General features: G+C 51.1%; 1 protein-coding gene and 1 long non-coding RNA gene across 4 annotated transcripts in view; one reads left to right on the forward strand and one right to left on the reverse strand.

Annotated features, from left to right (window-relative positions):
* Positions 1–2,914: 2,914 nt before the first annotated feature.
* LOC125323029 lies at positions 2,915–7,002 on the reverse strand. 2 transcript variants are annotated; one of them, XR_007202336.1, is made up of 3 exons: positions 6,918–7,002; positions 5,746–5,891; positions 2,915–3,592 (listed from the first exon to the last, which is right to left on the reverse strand). It is a non-coding gene; the product is annotated as an uncharacterized LOC125323029 (long non-coding RNA). The 2 variants fall into 2 exon arrangements; XR_007202335.1 differs by lacking the exon at positions 6,918–7,002 and adding an exon at positions 6,815–6,905.
* Positions 7,003–7,243: 241 nt separating this feature from the next.
* GATA4 (GATA binding protein 4) overlaps positions 7,244–21,120 on the forward strand; it is a 28,368-nt gene continuing 14,491 nt past the window's right edge. For both annotated transcript variants that reach the window (XM_048297530.1, XM_048297531.1), the window contains exon 1: positions 7,244–7,958. In XM_048297530.1, coding sequence (XP_048153487.1) covers positions 7,433–7,958 — 526 coding nt within the window. In that variant the 5' untranslated portion in view covers positions 7,244–7,432. The remainder of the gene's footprint in view (positions 7,959–21,120) is intronic.

Below are 21,120 nucleotides of genomic sequence, written 5' to 3' on the forward strand. Positions count from 1 at the left end.
AAGGTGGGGTTGGAGGCAGCCCCATCCATCCGGGATGTGTTTGGGGAGACAAGTGGAGGAGTCGGGGTGCAGAGAGCCCCACGGGAGTCAGGGTGAAGGTAACCCCACAGGGATCCAGGCATTCCCGCAGGCAGCAGCCCCACGGGTCTGGGATAGCGGCAGCATCACTTGTGAGGGGGTAGGAACTTCCCAGTGGGGCAGATTGAGGGGGTCAGGGGGGCTGGAAGGGGGGTACAGGGGTGTAGGGGACCCCACAGCGACAGGTAAGGACATCCAGTGAGTGGTATAGGCGAGTATGAAGGTAAGACACGCAGGTAAGAGAGGTGTAGACACATGGAAAAATGTACGGACAAATAAATCAATATTCAGGCAAAGTAGACAGGCACAAAAAAGCAAATAGACATAGGAATGAGTAGGGAGTTACAGAGATGTATGGATATAGGGATATAGGGATAGATACATGGATATATGGCTAGATGACGGATAAATGGATATATGGCTAGAGATGATGGATAAATGGATATATGGATTAATGATGGGTGGTGATACTGACTGAGGTTCCACATTCCCAGGGCTCCAGCCCAGGCATTTCCAGGCAGAGCAACCTTCCCCGCCTGATGCACGCGGCTTGTCCAGCCTCCCCGAGAGTGAGAAGGGGTTTTCCATCACCGCTGCTGTTCCTACCAGACGCGAGGTGCTCTGCCGGGGCCGGTCAGTCCCCGACCGCCGGGATGTCACAGCAGGTGTGTTCCGCACGAGTGGTTTCACTGTCGCTTCGTCAAGGAGCGGTGACAACGATGACAACAGAACCACACGTGTGGAGGGCGCTGCGAGTGGGCGACGGGAGCCCCGCTGGTGACGCACCCCCTTCGTCCCCAGCGGGTTCCCCCCACCGCCGGTGATGTTCGCCCACTCGTCCCTGTGCTGGTGGCCCCGGCACATCCCCCTGCCACGGGTGACGTGTGCTCACAGATGCCACGCAGACATTCGTCACACCGCGGTGGCACAGCCCCTGTCCCCCGGGGGAAGGTCCCTCCGAGCTGGGCTTTCCTGTCTCCCCACCAATTCAGAGAACCCCGGATGGGGAAATTCAGAGCCCTGACGTTTTAGGCTCAATTCCCTTGATTTTGGCAGTAAAGCTGACAGGAACGCAGCGCATTGATCCACGCTGTGTTTTCAGTGTCCTCTGGGACAGATCTGTCCCCTCCACGCACACACAGTGGCACAGACACGCAGGGCAACACGTGTCCTGTGGTTCCCGGGTCCTAAAGATTCCCGTTCCAGGTCGGTCTCAGATCCTGCCTCTCCCCAAATTGCCGTGGCACTGACCCTCACTTCTCAGCCTCTCCCCTCCTGCTGCATCAGAGCACAGATCGCTGCTCCACGCACCTCTGCATGCCATGGTTTTGACCCCGAGGAAGTCACTTGTATTCATTTCCACTGAGGGTAAAAATAAAAAAAAAATTAAAAAAAAAAAAAAAAAGGAAAAAGCAATAATATAATATTTGGGGTTAGACTGGGTGGTCAGAAGGGATTTAGAAATGCTCCTGAAGCTCCACTGAGCCATGATGCTCCTTGGCCACCCTTCTCCCGAGGGCAGCACCCGGCCTTTGGGATGGCGGGGGCTGGAGGCGGGGGGTTGGTGGCATTTTAGGACCGCTGCTGTCCTGTAAACAGATGTGACGTTTGTTTGGGAAAACGTCTCTGAAAGGCGTGACAAGAGCCTTTGGTTAAGCCGGGGCGGGGGTGGCAGCCACAGCAGGGTCCCCTGTGAGCAGCTCACGCTCCCTCGGCTGTGGTGGCGGGGTTGTGCCGCTGTCCCTTCCAGCTGTGCTGCCCACGGTGTCCCGTGGGTTTTCCTTGCGCTGGGGTGTCCTGGCACGCGTCTGTGGGCAGGGGGGTGCAAGGGGGCCTCAGAGCGGGGACTCCAAGGCTCCCCAGGGAGGAGGGTCCAGGATCTGTCCCCCGGGAGGGTGGAGGGTTCATCCCTCCCCCCGCAGAGCTCCACCGGGGGATGACGCTCGGGATTCCCCCCCTTTGCTGGAGCAGGGGAGGGCTGGAGGGGCAGGGCCGGGGACAGCAGCCCCCTGTGCATCCCCACACGCCCAGACGGGTGGGAAGGGGGCGGGAGGAGGCGATGCCGTCCCGAGACGTCTCCTGGCTCGCAGGGAGCTTCGTCCCCCACTCCCGGCCATCCCCCCTCCCAAACCATCCCGGTCCTGCCGCGCAGCCCCAAAAAATCGGGGGTGCATCTTGGGACCCCCCTTCCCGTCCCCGATTGCACCGGCTGCTCTAACACAAATCAGGGACAGCCTAGAGATACCTATAGATAGATACCTATAGATAGATCCCTATAGATACCTATAGCCGATCCATACCGCCCGCAGATGCCACCCAGCCGAAGGCACCGGAGTTTTTGGAGCCGATTTCTCCCCTCTCCGCTGTCCCAGGGTGTCCGGTCCCCTCCCGCAGCCCGTAACTCTCAGACTGCCCCCAGCCCCCTCCTCCAGACCCTCCCCGGCCTCAGCCAAGGCAAGGAATAAATAAAATAGTTAAAATTATATTAGTAAAAATCCCAAATACTCCTAAATACCCAATACACAGCAGCTGCCGGCCGCATTTATCCCTTTTGCTCTGCTAAAACCGCATTTCCCCCGCTGATTTTCCTCCCTCTTTTTAACCATTTTTTTCGTGATTTTTAAAAAAATTTTCAGCACAGAGAAAAATTTAAATTAACTTTCTCCCCTCTTCTCCTCCGCTCTCCCAGTTCCTAAAGTGGCTTTGGGTGGGGTTTTAGGTTTGTTTTTTGGGTGGTTTCTTGGGGGTTTTTTTGCATCCACCAGCACCCGGAGCTTTAACTCTAAAACCGCCGCGGAAGTTCGATACAAGGAAAAAAAGCAAAACGAAAAAAATCTTTTAAAATAGGCATCGAATCGATTTTTTTCCTGCTTGGGGCAGAAGTGGGGGCTGGAAAGGAGAGAGATCAGGCCAAAGTTTGTTCCCCTGGGTTATTTTCAGCCAGATTTCGTTAATCGCAAGGGGAAAAAAGCTCCACCGAGTACAGAACAGAGTTTTGGGTTTGGTTTGGGCTTTTTTTTGTCGCTGCGCTTTGCTGTGTCCCATCTGCTTTTTCCGGGAGAAATTGTGTCCGAAATCCATCCTGCCCTTCTCGGCTGTTGGGTCACGCCAGGCTGGGCTCAGCGCGGTTCCTTAACTCTCCGATTTTCGGGATGCTCGTCCCGGCGATTCCCGGCTCCACCGACCGACAATTCCCCGCAGAAAGAGGCTGGATCCGGCCACAATCCACGGGAATTGCTTTTGTACGTTTTTTTCCTGGAAGTAGCAAAGCCAAAACAGGTCCTTGAAATCTTCTCTGCTCCAAGTATTGCTTCTTGGCCGGGTTTAATCAGTTTAAATTGCATTTTTGCTTTTTTTGCCTTTTTTTTTTTTTTTTTTTTTAAGGAAAGCGCTGATTTTCAGCAGGAATTCAACGAATCTTTAGGAAATCGCTGCTTTGGGAAAGAGAACCGTCAGGGATTTTGCAAAGGAAGGGAAGATGAGCGTCCCGAACCCGGCACATCTGGATAGGCAGCTGCTTCGGAGAAGGGATATAAAAAGAGACATCGAAATACTTAAATCTCCTTTCTTTCCCTGTGTGCCGACAGCCCCGAGTTCCAAAGCATATTTTTATAGATACATGTATTCATATACATTTTTTGATGTACGTATTTACACGTTTGGATATTATATATGAACTATTACACATTATATATTATTATTATTATTATTATTATATATGAACTATTACACATTATAATTTATATATTATATATGCATTTTTATATATTTCATAGTTTACATATATAAAAAAACCCAATTTGTACCACAGGGCGTTACAAATTATAAACAATAAATTACTTAGGTATGAAAGTACATCCATGTTTGCATGCAACACACTTTCCTGTGAATTATAACATATATCGAGTCCCGTCTGTACTCAATTTTTGTATCGATCTGTATAAAATGACACACTTTTTATTAAATACATATTTTCCCCCGTGTGCTAAAAGTACAAATATCCACAGTGACACCGTCGCTGACATTTATTTGTTACGCATTTCTGTGCCCATAACTTTATTTCTATACGGATCTATAACTGTTTTCATCCTGATATTTGGGACAGTCTCCAACTGTGTTTTCCCACCTTTTGGGGTTTGGGGAATCCCTGTGCCCCCTGAGTATTCCAGAGTAACGGGAGGGCAGAGCATGAGGGGATCGCACATCCCCAGGGACTCATTCCCGACCCGGGAGCACCCCCCAGGAGCTCCCTTCAACTTCCATCCCCCTTCAATAAATCTCTTCCCCCCATTCCCTCTTCCCCCCCACCCCGTCTCTTTCATAAAGAGATTTTAAATTTTAGTTTAATATTTTTATTTCCAAGCACCACAAGCCGCTGCCACCTCCCCCCCCACACACACACTTAGGGTAGGAACCCCAGCTTTCCACGGGAAACTCCAGAGTGTGGGAAATACGAATGGTACCAGAGTTATTCCCGGGGAACTGGGCAGGGGGATCCCCCTGATGGCCGGAGAGACCCCAGGGTGAAATGAGCCCCCGAGAGAGGAGGGGGCTGTGGGTGCAGGGCTGAGCCCCACGTGGGATGGGGACCCCAAATTGCAGAGGGGTGCATCACCCCCCACCCACTTCGCCATTAACCTTTAAACCCATCAGCCTCTGCAGAGCATGGAGGGACAGGAAATGGGTGTCCAGTTTGGGGGGAGCACCCCCAGACTGGCTGGGATAGAGACGAGAGCAGCTGCCACCTCCTCACTCCATGATTTGGGATCACGATTTGGGGCAGAAGCACGGAAAAATCTTCCCTGTGCAATATCGCCAACAAAAGGGATTGACTGCAACGGGATTGGGGGGGAGGGGAGTGTCCGTACCCCTCGGAAAATCCCCCTGATTATTTCTGGGAGCCGGGCACGGGCATCGCTGGGGTGCGCAGGGACGCGGGCTGCCCAGCCGGTGGGGCCATGCCCGTGGGGCTGGTTTGATTTTATTATTTTATTCTTTTTCCCCCCCCTTTTCTCTCTCCACAGGCATGAAACCTGGCGCCCGGCTGATGGTGCAACAGATACCGGCCCCCCTCCACCCCCCCCTTCCCTCCCATCGCCGCCCACTTCCACGTGATGTGGGCAAACCAGTCAGCGAGTGGCACTGGGCAGCCTGGCCATACTGGGGAGCCAGGAGGGGGGCAGCGCTGCCCCTAATCCCCCAAGGAAGCAGGAGCCGGGCATCTCTGAGCCCTCTGCCTTTCCCACAGAGGGGGGGGGGGGGGTTCCTGCCCCACGGCCTCGCCCCCCTCCACCCCTGTGCCCCCCCAGCACTGAAGGTGGGTAGCGCTTCTCTGTCTCCTCGCTCCTCTTCCTCGCTGTCACGCTGGGACCCCAGCGAGCCCCTTCCTAGAGGCCTCCCCGAAAGCTTCCTCCTATTGTCTCCTCGGGCTTGAAAAGGGACTCGATTTTGCTTTTTTTTTTTTTTTTTTTTTTTAATCACCACTGCTATTTGTAGGGCAGGAGGGGAACTTGCTCCTGGTTCCCCTGCTGTGAATCCTGCTTCTCTTTAGGGAATCCTGTGGAAACGCTCCGTCCTAGGCCGGTTACACACCAACCATTCCCCGGGGGCCGGGGGGACACAGACCTATTTTAAACCCGCTTCTTCCCGGCTCGCTTCTATCCTTACCCCTTCCCAACGCTGCCTCCGGCTTCTCTCCTTTTCCTCGGCCGCCTGCCCGTCTCCCGCTGTCCTCCCAGGGTATCAGTCCTTATCTGCCGGTTATCTCTTCTGCTGCTAAATTCAGCCCAGCGGAGGGGTTCAGCCGGGGGAATCTGTTGGTTAAACCAAAAGCAGTCCCAAGAGTTATCTCTCCGGCCATAACTCCCCCCCGCGCCCCATCCAGCCCTTCTCCTGTGTGTGACGTGGTTTTCATGGAATCCTACAATTCCAGAATGGTTTGGGTTGGAAGGGACCTAAAAGCCCATCCAGCTCCGACCCCCCCTGCCGTGGGCAGGGACCTCTTCCAGCAGACCAGGTTGTCCCAAGCCCCGTCCAAGAGGCTCCCTCCATGATCTGAAGAGAAAACAGCACCTCAAATCATCCCACCCCCTTCCTGGACACTCCTTGGGAAAGGGGTTTCACCCCGACCCCTTTCCACAAGTGGGTTTTGGGGTCTTGCCATTGCAAGCCACCCGCAAGGCCTCGATGGCATCCCAAGGCCCAAATCCACCCCGAATTCCCCCAAATTCCTCCAAATTCGAAACTGACCCAACATGAGGTAAAGCACCCCTTGCTCCCGCCCTGTCCCATGACTCTGGGACATTCCTCCCCATCCAGACCTACGGCATTCCCAGCTCCCAGAGGGTCACACCACTGTGCTCCCAGCTTCTCCCAGTTTCCCATACGGGAAAAATGGGGGACACGGATAAAAAACACGCGGGAGGGGGAGTTTTGTGGGCGCTGCTTGGGGTCTGCTGCCCACCTTGGGCAGCACTAATGGGGGCTGCAGTGGCTAATGCCCCCCTTCTCCTTTGAGCCCCCTCGGTCACGCGTGGCCGTGGGCTTTAGGGGTTGCGGACACACGCGGGGCAAGTGCGGGGTGGGAGGGTCAAGCCACCCTTCCTCCTTTCCCTCTTTTCCCCCCACTTTTCCCTAATTTAAGTCCCCCCCACCCCAGCCCTCCTCAGCCGCCTCCCGCCGCCCACATCAAACGCCGGCCCCGGGGGCCATTAACAACTTAAAGCACCGATCGTACCTGCGGGACAAAGGTTTTTGCTCCGGGCCAGAGGAGAGAGCATCGCTGTCTCTCACCTTCCCGGCTGTGTTCCCCCTCCTTTCACCTCCCCCCCTTCTCTAACCTCCTTATCTCCCCGCCCGGGGGGGTCCCGGCCCGGCCGCCGCCGCATCCCGCATCCCGCATCCCGGCAGCATCTCCCCCTGCTCCCCCGGGGGGTGTTGGAAGGGGCGGGCGGGGGGGGGAAGGAGGGAGGAGGAGACTGACCGAGGGTTTTAAACAGCCCAGCCCCATGGTGGAGGGCGGGGGGGGGGGGGGGGCGGGAGGTGATGGATGGAGCCCGGTGGGAGCAGCTAAATCCAGGCGGGAGCTAAATCTCCCCTCCGGAGGGACCTGGACTTCTTGCTTGGGGTCTGGAAGAGGCGGCGGGACCTGCTGAAGGTGGGGAAGGAGGGCGGTGGGGAAGGTGGGGGGTTGGAGGAAAATCACATCGCTGGTGGTGTTTTGGTTTTGGCTGGAAGGCTCTGCCCACGCGGGACCGCTGCGGGGGAAAGTGGAGCCGAGGGTTTTCCACGCGCTCCCCATCGCTCTGGATCGCGGCCGGGGAGCCGGCTGGGCTTTGGGGAGGCCCCGCACGAGATGTACCAGAGCTTAGCCATGGCAGCCAACCCCGGCCCTCCGGCGTACGAGGGGGCAGGTGGCTTCATGCACAGCGCGGCCGCAGCGTCCCCGGTCTATGTGCCCACCACGAGGGTCACCTCCATGCTCCCCAGCCTGCCCTACCTGCAGAGCAGCGGCTCTTCCCAGCAAGGCAGCCCCGTCTCCAGCCACTCCATCTGGACTCAGCCCGGAGCCGAAAGCGCCGCTTACAACCCTGGATCGTCTCACCCTCCCGTGTCACCTCGGTTCTCCTTCTCCACCAGCACCCCCATCCCGGCCACCTCTTCCCGGGAAGCGGCGGCGGCTTACAGCAGCTCCTTGAACCTTTCTGCCAATGGGAGGGAGCAGTACAGCAGGGGCTTCGGCGGCTCCTATTCCAGCCCCTACCCGGCCTACATGAGCCCCGAAATGGCCACGACCTGGACTTCCTCGCCCTTCGACAGCCCCATGCTGCACAACCTGCAGAGCCGAGGGACGCCCGCGGCCGCCCGCCACGCCAACATCGGTGAGCACAGGGCTGGGAGACGGGAGGGAAGGCTTCATCATCCCATTACCCCCCAGATTCTGGGGCACGCACCCCTCTGTGCGTAGGCGCAAAGGGCAGGAGGGAGGAATTTGGAGTATTGGGGTTGGCGCTGTCGGAGTGGCCTCTCTGGCTGGAAAATATTGGGGTCCTTGTTCTTACTTATTCTGCGAAATCACCGTTCCAAAATATCCTCAAAGGCCACAGTTTCCAAAAAGTAAATGAAATTTAGGGCAGGCCCGGAGCGGCAAGGAATGATGAGGCGAGCTCCGGAGCGAGGGCCTGCTGGCTCCTCAAATAGCTCCGAGGGGATTTAGGGGCTCTGATGGGGATGATTGTGGGGGCAGGACCACGATGTTCCCTTGACACGCAGGCAGCCTCTTCCTGAGCTGGCTGTAGGCGTAAAAGTGGGAGCATTAAGAAATCAAAGTTTGGTCCATGGGTTCCCTTTGGGCTGTTTTACATGCTGGATTTCTTAAAATATTTTTTTGAAATGTCAGGCTACAAAAAGGGAGAGCAAAGATAAATTTTGAGCTGAGGTGGGAGAGATGATGGAGAAGGATTAAAAGAAATGCATCCACATTTATATCGGTGCTTTTTGGGGAACACGGGCACATCTGAACAATACAACCTTGGTATTTCAGAATCTCCTCACCCCAAAAAACCTCATCCTGATCTCTTGTGACGAATCCAGTCTCGGAGCCTTTCATTTCATTAAATTCCTCTGGTTCCTACAACGAAAAGTTGGTCCAAATGGCTTAAAACCCTGCTTTTATATTTTGTGGGGTGGAAGAGGGATAAAACGGGAGAGAAATGCGGGCACATCTTATGTGGTTTCATAAACCCTTTTTTCCTTCCCGCCTCCTCTCCGTGAAGGTATTTCTGTTGGCTTTGGGGTCGGGGTTAACAAAGAAAACACCTCAGATTTGTCTCCAGAGCTATTTTATGATCATGTTCTCTAACCTGAATTTTGGAGGGTGATTTTTCCATCGTGTCCAGCAGGATTTGCCTTGTCTTTAGCATTAATTTTAGATGTTAAAAGAAGGAAAGCTGGGCGTCGGTGAAGGCTTGGCCTTGCAAATACCTTGTGCTTTTCTTTGGGTACTATGAAATTTCTCAAAACGAGGAACAGATTACGGATAAAAATTTAGCCAATCGGGCAATGTTTTTCCGGAATCCATGAAAAGGTAGAACGTAGAGGGAAAAATCAGGATAAATTAAACAATCAAATATTAATTGAATATCTATATGCACATATGAATATTTGCATTTTACCCCAGTGCCACCTCTTCCTTGGGGGGGGAAAAAAAATCACCTTTTTGCGGTGGTCTCAGAAGGGCTCTTAATAATAAAAATAACCTAACCCCAAAATAATGCAAATGAAGATTTGCCGTTGCAAAAACACCCATCAGCTTTCAAGGCACCAGGGGCTGAACGTGGGGATTTGGGGGTTTTGAGCCCGCTGGTTTGTGCTGCAGCTCCGCGTTTTGATGGCAAAAAATGGGGGTTTAAATAGCACTGGGAAGAAGGGATGAGTTGAGCCAGCCCAGAAGTTGGTTTTTAATGAAGGAGGAAGGAGCCGGGACTCCTCTCCACGGCCAGGTCCTGACTCGGGTGCCGGATTCTCGGCAGCGCAGCCGAATCCACGGGATTCATTAGCACGGGGCTAATTACGTCTCTGCCTTGGATATGGAAAAGCTCTCGGATTTTAAACTAAAAGTGAGTGAGTTTTTGTAAAACAAATAAATAAAATGAGCTGCCTGAGAGCTGGCAGGATTAAACTCAGGATTAAAATGGGTTTTTGGAAGGCAGCTCCTCTGGGAAGGAGTTTAAGGTCCAGACCTGCCCCGTTCCCTCTTCTCCCTGAGTCGAGAGGCGGCCGCTGCCGGGTCCCTCCAGGAAGCCGAGCGATGCTTTGGGCACCGAGAGGGCTGTGTGAAGCATGTAGAGGCTGACTGGGGGGTTCTGAGCTGGGAAAGGGTTATATTTTAATGGTTTTAAGGATAAAAACCTGAAAAACTGAAGACACTGAAAGATGTAGTTGGGGGGGCGCGGGGAACACCGCTGTGGATTGCTCCCATCACAGACCTACTTTAATGCCGCATCCGAGCCCTGGTCAGCACCTGAGAAATCCCTGGCACGGTGGAGTTGACTCCTTCTTTACCTTTTCTTAGGGCTAAAACTAATTTTATTCTCTGCCCAGCGAGAAATCTCAGGGTGGAGACGCAATCCTTTTCAATCAAGCGGTATTTGCAGCGCTCTCATTTTCTTTTCCTAAAGAGCCACCAACCTTCGGGCAGTGCTAAATGCAGAGCACCCCTGGAGTCATTAAAATTTTAATTATTATCTTTTTTTTTTTTTTAAAAAGATCAAGTCTGGGCAGGTACAGCTGGATATGCAGACACGAATTCACAGTCTATGCAATTGGGCATGGCTTCCCCCCCCCTCCCGTTTTATATAAATATATCCCTGTAAAAACAAAGCAACACACAGGGAAAAGAAGATTCGTGAAAATGTATTCGAAGAAAATAGCACTACAAGAAATACAAATCTTGTTTTTCCCTAAACTGAGGGATTTTGGCTTGGCTTAAACCGTGGTATAAAGCACTGGGAAGGATGGGTGGGTAAAACACACGGGCCCGTTTGAAAAACTTTCCCTGGTGAGAGTTTAAAATACCAAATTTGGGCTTTTCAGGGTAAGTTTGGTGACTGATTTCATTACCCTGAAGAGCAGGATCAGACCCTGTGGTCGAGGCAGTGAACTTGCCCCAGGCATTGCCTAGGATGGAGTTACTGTGAATTCCCGACTTAATGAGGCATGAAAAGGACCAGCTGCAGAATCCCCTCTCAAAAGACTTCCCCGCCAGCACCAAAAATCTCTTGAAATCGCTCCCAAAATGAGCCTGGATGGGCAGTTTGGCTCTTCCCCCTTCTCCGGGCAGAAGGGAGCGGGGATGGAGGGCGGCACGGGGGTCCGAGCGCGTCCATCCCACAGCCCCTCGCTGCCTCCTGGGTCTTTCCAGGCTGGGCATGGACGCTCAGATCGCAGAGCGCCATCCCCATTCCCTTTTATTTTGCCCACAGCGGGGGTCTTACTTTTGCTGTGGCATCGCGGAAGTTGCTGTGGTTGGGAATAAATCGGGGCGAGGGCTGTGGGCATTCCTGGTGGGTGCTTTTTGGTTTGGGTTTTTTTTTTTTTTTTTGGCTAAATCCAAGTCAGGGCTCCTCAAACAGGCGCTGCTGGAACACAGCAACAGCGTCCTGGAAGATCAAAGCCTGGAGCAGACACTGGGTTGGAAAATGTCCCTTCTGCTGCTGGTGGGGGAGAGATTGGGAACCAGATCTTAAGCTTTCCCATAGGGATGCTAAAAGATCTGCCCTGTCGCATCCCGGGGCTGACATTTCCAGTGATTCATTGGCATTTGTTACAGCCCTCTGCCCTACCAGCAGCCCCTGACCTTCCCCACGCACCAAAGGACAAGGTGGCCCGTCCCTGTGGGGTGGCAGGCGATGAGGGGGGCCCAGCACCTCTCCTGTCCCTGATCCCGGAGGGATGGGGCTGTAGGACGGAGGGATGGGCCATAGGACAGAGAGATGTGAACGTAGGATGGCAGGAAAGGACTGTGGGACAGCGGGAAGGGGCTGTGGGACATCGGGATGGGGCTGTAGGACGTGTCTGCATTTTTCTCCATCCCCCGTTTCACAAGCGGCCGCATTTCTCACCTCAGCCCCGCCGGCGGGGAAGGTTCGCCCAGGGCTTTGTTCCCCCCTCTTCGGGTTTGAATCCACCGTCTGCTCTCCCTCCTAATTTAATTGTCACCCGTCAGTCTGGGATTTGGGATGAAACCCACAGAATCGGGGTTTTTAATCTTTGAGCAAGATCAAGCTTGAACACACAAGTGTTTATTCCCCCCTCCGAGCCCCCCAAGCAGTAGAATTTAAATTGCAAATAAATCAATGATAATAAAAATAACACAATCACAGGCGTGATTATTAATAATTCAATTCCTTAATTAAAAATTGCACTGTATTACCAAATACAAGTCCTTATGTTGCACAGAACAGCCGTGGGGTAGAATTTAATACACGATAAATGTTCACAAATTTTCGTAGAGCAGTAAAGTTTAAGGCAGTGGATGGTGGTACTTAATCTAAGATTTTATTAAGCCAGGATTAATTATTTTTCTTCTCTACAAATGTGCATGTGCATTTCTTTACCCCTGTAACGATAACAGCAATATTTTTTTCAAGAGACAGCCTATATTTTGCTCTCTGCATATTTTATCGCCAGAAATTTTAAGGGAAAAAGGCGAAATTCTCAGAAACAGATGAGTATTTATCAGGCAGTGTATTCCAAAGGAAACCAGGCCAAATCCTGGCACCTCTGTGCTCTTCTGATGATGGGAAAATCTTGGCTTGGCTAGCAGAAAGGGGTTCCCCAAAACTGGTTGTCCCAAATGGAGAGGGGTATTTTGAATGGGGAAACCATCTCACTGAAATTTAAGGATGCATGAGAAAAAAAAAAACCATCAACAAACCACCAAACAGCAAATAAAATCCCAAACTTGGCAAAAAAGGGGCATTTTATGTGCCTGAAGGTCGGCAGCCTGTTGTTTGTGAAGGAGGACATTTGCAGGGGCTGTTAAAAGTGGGAAAATCCAATTTTAAGGAAAATTCAATTAAAAAAAAATTATAGTGTTATCCCAAAACCTTCAGAGGTTTTGTTTCTCATCAGCACAGGGCTCTGGGCTGAAACTTCTGCTCCTTGAGCCCTACGGAGCTTTGCAAGCAGAGGAATAAAAGGAATGCAAATATATCAACCTTGAGAGGTTTTATTCCCAAACTCACACACCAGCGCAGCGTGTCCTTCCCTCCCTGCAATTTCCTTATTGAAAAGGAGGTGCAGAAATGAGATATTTGGGGATCTTGCCCTGCTCGGTGATGCTCCCGGGCATTCACAGAGCAGAGGAAGCCAAAATCTTGGGTTCTTTGAGGCTTTTGCAACCCAACTCTAAAAAACTTAACAAAGGGTCTGCTTCCCCTTTGGGGCTCATCGCTGGCTGCAAAACCAGGTGGGACTTTACCTCAAGAGCTCAGTCCACAGGCTTAGAAAAAAAAGTTTTGCTGATGCTGGGAGGGAAAGCCAGAAATGCAGATTTTTGCTGTGCCAGCCCCGCGTTTTGGGGACGTGGGATCCCGAAAAACACGATTAGGCTGCCAAAGTGTCTCAGTTGTAACAGCCAGGTTGGGTTGTTACAGGTCTGAGTTGCTTGGGAGTGGGGAATGTGTGTAATTATGCCTGCAGGATTGCAAAAAGGGAGATGGGAATATCTGGAAATGCCGAATATCCACCTTGCTGGCGGGTCGGAATCCGCGCTGCCGTCTGGCAGGAAGGTGTAAATTTGCCTTTGGTGTGCGAGTGTGAAATGCTGCTTAAATAACCAGGGAAATAGGTGAGAATTTGCTCTGACCTCCCAAATTAACCCAAATTATAGAAGCAAATTTCATTATAAATCGGATTGAGGAGTTTTTTTTTAATTTTAAGAAAAATTGGTGTTCCTCCTTCATGGGACAGAACCCTCACAGCTGTCTACGGTCACGTCCCACACTGTGGCAAAATATGAAAACCTCTCCTGCCTTTCCAAGTCTTCCCCACATGGTCGGTCACGGTGACCGGGCCCGAGCTGTAAATACATCTGTAATGACAAATTAAACCCAATTATCTGCCAGGCCTGAGCACTGAGGTCTTTCCACACACGGCCGCTTGCAAGTACGTGACAGCCCTCGAAAATAATTCCATCACCATTGGCATGAGTGGCACTAAAGGGTCTTTTGAAAACACCTGTGGTTTTCAAACCTACTCCGAAAATATTGGTTTGGTTTTTTTTCCTGTATTTCCCTTTTTTCCAGGAGCTCCTTGCTGTGGGACATGTTGAGCTTGCAGCATTCCCCGCGCTCTTGTGTGTTTTTAAACGCTCGCAGCGCTCGGCGGTGATTTCTTTTTCAATATGATAAGCTCGGGCTGGATTTTCTCACCCCCCCAAAAAGAAGTGGCGGGTGCTGAGTCTGCTCCAAAAGAAGAGCCAGGCAGAGATTTTCCAAGTTGGATGCAGATCTGACCCCGCCATCAGCGCTGAAATGTTTCAGCTTTGGAGCTTTGGCAAGACCTGGATTTTAAAGCCAAGTTTGGGGTAGCGTCAAGTGGAAGCGAAAATAACTTTTCCTTTTCCAAGAAGTGCCCGGTGATTAATTTTTTTCTCCATTATTTTCTGGCACAGAGGGGTTTTTTTCCTTAATGAGGTGGATACCTAATTGCAGAATGAAGTCTTCACTTGGGGGGAGCAAGACGGGTCTTTCAAATGTCTTTCTGCTTTCTCTGTCTTTCTAAGGCTAAACCTGCCCAGGTTTTTAGGATCAGCCATCCCCTAAAAAACAGATTCTGCATGGACTGTGACAAAAAAAAAAAACCAACCTCAAAAATACCCACGTTCCTTGCTCAGAGCTGAAACCATCCCTGTTTTAAAACACAGGGAGGTTCACCGGCAGCTGGTGCAGGATCAGGCCCATGCAAGTAGAATCCATAGGGAAGAAACTCGGCCCACTGCAAATTACATGGGAATTTACATGTGTTCTCAAGGAGGTTAAACCCCAAAATCCAGTGGGACCTTCCTTTTTTGTCCTGAAAAGTGGCCACTTGGTTTATACGTTGCAGCACGAAGGAATTCGTGGTGGTTTTTAAAATTATTTTTAGTCACCCCTAAAGCTTGTGAGACCCTTATCGGAGCTCGAATCGCTCACACCAGCCTTGGGAGAGACTCAGTAATTCATTTTGTTTGTGAAAGAGGAAAAAAAATAACGCCTGGAAAGCCAAAAATTAATAATTTTTCCAGCAGAGGTGGGGTGAGGGCAGCCGGATGAGGGATCCCGCAGGGCTGATCTCCCGTCTCCACCAGGGACTGGTACTGGATTGCTTCTGAACCTGGGATAACAAAACCGCTGCCTGGAAATGCTTCCTCCTAATCCCTGGGAATTAAGTTGGTGTCTGCCGGGGGAGCATTTCAGGAGAGGTCCCGTGGTGGGACGCTTCTCCCTGCTCCTGCTGCTCTTCCCAGAGCTCAGCCCTTTTCCACTGGGCGATGCTTCCAGCACAGTGGATTTACAGGGAGCTGCCACGGGGCTCAGTTCCCATTGCCATCGGACTCTCCTAAACAGTTAAAACCCAAATTTGGGGGCAGAGATGAAGCAGGGAGGGAGAAGGAGACCACGCCAGTCCCTCCAGGCAAGGTTTTGCCAATTCTTCCTGGTTTTTCCACGTGGAGCTCTCTGTGTCTGTAACATTTAAGCAAATTCCAGGTTGTCCTCTGACCTCGAGGGCCAGGGGACTGAGATGTCCCCTTTGGCTCTGCAAACACCTCCAGACAGTTCAGGAGACATTTCCCCCTTGCTGGATTCCCAGCTGCCCACCCCCGGCTGTCACCAGCCCTCATGCTTTCTTGCACCTCAATTTTCCTTCAAGCTCCAGCTTCTGGAGTGCTGTTATCATATGTCAGGCTCTGCTCTTTCAGAAAGCAAAAGAACGGCTTTCCTGGACAAGGGAGAGGCTGGAAAACCCTGATTCCTTCATGCTGAAATCCTAGATGAGGCAAAAAGAAACCAAACCCTAATATTTATTATTTAAACTCCTATGAGTTTCCAAGCCAGACTCCTGGATTTGCAAGCCAGTGAGCCACCATTATTCAACATTCAGGGCTTGCAGTGCTGGAGTTGTAAAAGAAATCAGTGAGGCCCTGAGCCCCAGACATCAGGGCTCCTCCGAATGACGTGTGGACCCAGATGTCTGAGATTATTTTGGGAAGGGAGTGCTGGCCCCAGGGGCTGCCTGCCCAGGGGGCTGGCTGCTGGGAAGGACTCTGGGTTTGGACATGCCTGGGTGGTGTGGAGCATGAGAGGGGCAGATGGTTTGGGGGGAGGATGTCTCTTCCTCATGCTCCCCTGGGCTGGGATGATGCTCTCGATCCTGGGCATGACTTTTCCCATGTTCAGTCCTTCATTACTTCCCTGGGACAGATCAGTGATGCTGTAGTTTATCCTGACCCTCTGGATATGAAGATCTGAGCTTGAGGGTCTTTTCCACTTCCCAAAACAAGCAGGACTTCAGGCAGGAGGGTGAAATCCCCCTCGCACCCCCTTCTCTTTGCCTCAAGCCAGGGAAGGGTCTCACTCTGCCAGAGCTGCCTGCCCTCCCCAAGCACTTCTCTTCCCAAATCCACATCCCAGTCAGGCTCTGCCACCTCCCTCCACACAAATCAATAACAACGGGTGAGCAGGTTAATTATAATCACAGAATAAACGCCGCAGTCTCAAAGTTCACCCAACTTCAGCAGCATTTCAAAACGAGTGGACGGCGCCAAGAAACTTTCATTGATTCCTCTGGGGCAGGTGTGGGAGTTTGAACCTGTCCCCAGGCTGATCTTGATTCGAGGCCTACTCAATTTTCCTCCTTATCTCGACTTTCGCCTATCTTATAATGCCTGTTATTTTAGATAAAAAGTCCAATCAATTGGGTTAGAAAAACTGCAAGTTATATGTGGCCCTGATAAGTTCCGTACCTGCCTTTTATTGGCCTGGGCTGCGAAGTGACCTTTGCAGATGCTTTATCATCCCCTCCTCCCACCCCGCTCGGGGGCTGAGTTGACTTAACATCCAGAATAACTAATAAAAGAGGAAAAGAGAAGGGCCAGGGGTTAGACAAACTCACTATCCCCTCTAACGTGATGAGCCGTAGTAAACACCTTTTTGTTTGTCCCTGGCTGGAGTCCCGCAGGGAGGCCGGGATGTGGCCTGGCTTGTGCTGGTGCAGCTCCTCGGAGTGGGATTTATCAGTGGAACAGCTCAGAACTGGAGGCAGAGCCTGTGTCTAAATCAGTGAAATTAGAAGAAAACTGGGACAGGGGTTTGGATATGTTGATATTGGTCGGTGCCCTCATGCCTAGGGAGGGATTGGACATGTGGGGCAGTCCTACATATTCCATATATTCCTACACATGGTGTAGACATGTTTTATATTTATAAAGTGAGGTTTTTTTTAATATAGCATATATGTTTTGCACATATAAAATGAGTTTTTAAAAATACGTGTGTGTGTATTTGTGCACATATATAGAAATATATATGCACACACCCTTCTATGTAGCTAAGTTCTATGCAGCCACAGAATAAAAATAATAATTTTAATATCAAAACCTGAAAGAACTGATTGGAGATGATTCCTACAACGGCATTCTTAAGGACATCCCAGGCATCCCTGCCTATGAAAGAGGGGCTGGAACTACATGATCTTTAAGATCCTTTCCAACCCAAACCATTCTGCGATTCTATGTGTATATATACAAATACATACATTTATAAATATGTATAACACACACACAAATATGATAACAATAATACAATTGATTGTATTCCTACAAGAAAGATTTTGCTCGTTTGCTTCAGATAAATGTCTCTCCTTCCGATCTGGGAAAAAAACCCACCCCAAACTTTGAGTTTCTGGAGTTGTAGGATTGTGGAAATGCACGTTGTAAGATCCTTAGCAGGACAACCACCTCAGTAATAGCTGAGGGCATGTGGATGAGGCTTTGGAATGCCCATGGATGGACATTCCCCCATATCCTAATGAAAACCCAACAGATCATGCTCTTCAATCATTGGTGAAGAATCATCTTGGGGTGTCCTGTGCAGAGGCAGGAGTTGGACTCAATGATCCTTGCGGATCCCTTCCAGCCCAGGATATTCTGTGATTATGTGACAATTGTTAGCCCCTGGCATGGTCCAACCTCAGACCATCTCAGCCTGAGCCCAGCATCTCCTCAGGCAGCTCCTGGGCAGTTTGGGTGCAAACATTCTAGATTGGAGTCCCAGAATATCTGAACATGGCCAGACACTGCTGGCTGGGCTCAGGGTCAGGCTTCACCACCTACCCAGTAACTGGCCCGGGTTCACCAGTTACTCCGTAGCCATAAGGCCAATTCCCATGGCTCAGCCATGGAGCAGTGGCTTGGCAGGACTCCACAGCACACCTGCTTGGGGTCCCCTGTGGGGACACCAGGAACAGCTGCTCATGACCTGTTCCCAACTCAGAAACAGCTGCCAGGAGGGATCATGGCACTCTAAATCCCAAGCTTTCCCATTCCTCTACATTTTTCCCCACTGTCCCTTCCCTGAGGCCACCAAAGAAGAGTCTCTTGATGGGCACATCCACTTGGAGATGGGCCAGATTTCAAGGAGGGCAAGGCCATGGCTCCTTTTCCTTTGTCAAAAGAGAGAAAGACCATTTCCAGGTGCCTCCTGCCAAGCAGACCCCAGACTGTGGCTGACCCCATCTTGCCCATTCCCTGGGCTCACCATGCTAATCTGAGATGTGTTAAAAAATATTTGGACAGTCGATAAGCGGAGGAATCTCCTGTTTATCAGAGGAGCCTCGGATATTTACAAGTGTAAGAACTGCAAGGAGGAGTAAGGAAGGGGAGGTCACCTTGGTGGGTGGGAGTTCACTCAGGCACAACTTGACAGTCAGCAGAAGCTGCTGCTGGACACCAGGTCGCTCTCAAAGAGGTGGCCAAGAGGCTCCCACCAGAAGATCCTCAGGGATGTCTGCATTCCTGTCTTCCTGCAGAGCAGGCTGTGCACCTTTGGGATGTGGGACATGGTCCTTCAGTGTGTGTGTGGATTGTCTCTCCACTCAGCTCTGGGACAACCACGGGGCTGGATGGTTTGGGGTCTGGTGGGTTTGGTACACTGGAGAGCTGTCAGGGCTTTTCCAGCTCCTGCCCCTTCCCAAAACACTGTTTAGCTCTGAATTAGAGGAATCCAGCTTGTTTCCACCCATCGTTCTTCCATCCATTTCTTGTCTCCACATCTGTGCCTGTGGCCTTTGAAAGTTGTCCTCTTGCGCCCCTCCAGTGTCACCCCTTGTCACAGGGAAAGGACAGTGTCACCATGAGATGCAAAGCCTTGCTCAAGGGCATCCTATTGCAGAGCCAAGCCCGAACTCAAAGCCAGGCCCAGAATTTGCCCAACCTTTCCATCATGGCCCTCTTGCACATGACCTCAGCTGGTCCTTTGGCTTCTTCCACCTCCACCGTCCTTCAAAGCGCAGAAAACATCCCTGAAGGAAAGGAGTATTCCTGGCTGCTGGCAATGGTGTGCACCACAGACCTTGGCGTGCTGCAGGCAGAGCAGGGAGTGCTGCAGGGGAGGGACACAGTGTTCCCTTTGCCTTGACATGAAACATTTGGCCTGGGAAGGGTTGCACGGGAACAGTCTCGCCGTGATGTTTCGCGAAGCCGGGGAAAAACAGATTTCTTCGCCTTCTGGAAAGCCAGATTGTAGGGTGAATGTTTCCTCAGCAATAAGTGGAGTCTTTATGTTTTCAGAGGGAAAACTGTTTAGTCCAGGCAGCCAAACGGGTACACAGCCATCTTCTGCACCATAGATGTGTCAGATAAACCCTAAAACCTTCTGGAACAGCATCAAGCCATTTCTGTGAGGCTGCACAATGATGCTTTTTGCTTGAAACCGTGTTTCTGGCTAAGTGTGGGGAATTTACCTGCTTCCCCACTTCCTGCAGATCCTCAATCACACCGGTGATTCTTTCTGTTAGTCCAGACCAGGGGAGAGCAGGGAGCCACATTCCCACAGCACCCAGCCCAGTGATGGGCACTGCTTAGACAGGCACTGTCCCACTCTCCCTGTGTTTAGATCCCATTTGTCTCTTAAAGAGTGGGACCCTGGGTGAATTTCCCCCCAAATTCTGTCAGAGAGGAAACAGGAAGAGAAGAGGGAGCAGAGCGGGAAAAGCCAGTGAGCAAAACCTGGTTTTACAGAAACACCCTTGGATCCTTTAGCTCCATCCTCACTTTCTGATCCCAGCCTGTGTGCTAAGCTGGTGAAATCCCCACGGATAAAGGAAAGGCTCACTGACAGCTTTCCTTTGACTACAGAGCTCCCCCAAGCATAAATTTGGGATTTTTAAATTAGCAGTCACTCCCCTCCCATTCCTCTTTCATCTCCCCTCTTTTTTTTTTGCTGCCACCTTCCTTTCCAGTTCAGTCCTTCTCTGCCACAGTCCTGGACCAACCAGCACTTTTAACTGCTGTGATCTGACCCATCTTTTGATGGGTTTTTCCCCTTGAAACTTTGGCTTCTGGAATCATGCAATTCATGGGAACACCTCAACCCATTCCAAAGAAATAGAAGATGTGACTTTGAGCTCCTCTAGCTCCAGCAAAATGCTGGTTAAAAGGACCCCAAAAGGCTTGAAGAGTAGGAAGGATTTCCAAACTGCCCCTTTTTAATGGAAACAATTTTGGGATTTGGGACAAAGCGGCTGAGAATGGCAAACCCTGTTTCCCCTACCATGCTGTTGTGGCTGTCCATTGGAACAGAAGGTGAGGGTGTCCTGGGTGGGATTCCAGGGTGTCCACGTCCTTCGCCTCAGCTGCGAGTGCCCCTGAGAGTCCATTTGGGATTTGTGTATACACAGGATCGTGGCTCTCACCTCTTACCATAACAAATTGTTTTAGGAAACTGCTTCTCTGCTGGGAAAACTGCTCTCAGGCTCTGTTTAGAGCCTGTAAGTGGCCTGGCTGTGTTTGAAGGACAGTTTCTCCTTTGCTGAGTTGCTTCATTGGGTTGAGAAGATACTTCTGCAGGGGGAACTGTTGATATCAAATATCTCTCCAGCTGTAAACAAAACTCCAGTGCTATATTAATGGAAGTCTCTTTCCATCCAGAGAGGGTGAAGGCAGGAGGGGGCCGGAGGGACGTAGAAGACAACCTGGTTGTTTCTCATGCAGGAGGGTCTGACCCAAACCAGAGTAGGGAGGGCTCTTTGTCCCCTTCCATGGGCTGGTTTGGGAAGAGAAATTTATAAATTGGATGCTGGCTCTGAACTGAAGGATTCAAAAAATTTCCTTTTTCTGTTATCATTCCTTAGTGTCCTGACCCGTGAGGTTTATGCATTCAAGATGATCTCTCCAATGTGAACAGATTTAATCACAGAATCCCAGAATGATTTAGGTTGGAAGGGACTTTAGGGATCAGCCCATTCCAACACCCTGCCATGGGCAGGGACACCTCCCACCAG

This window comes from Corvus hawaiiensis, chromosome 3 (genome assembly GCF_020740725.1).
Source record: "Corvus hawaiiensis isolate bCorHaw1 chromosome 3, bCorHaw1.pri.cur, whole genome shotgun sequence".
Lineage (NCBI taxonomy): Eukaryota > Metazoa > Chordata > Aves > Passeriformes > Corvidae > Corvus > Corvus hawaiiensis.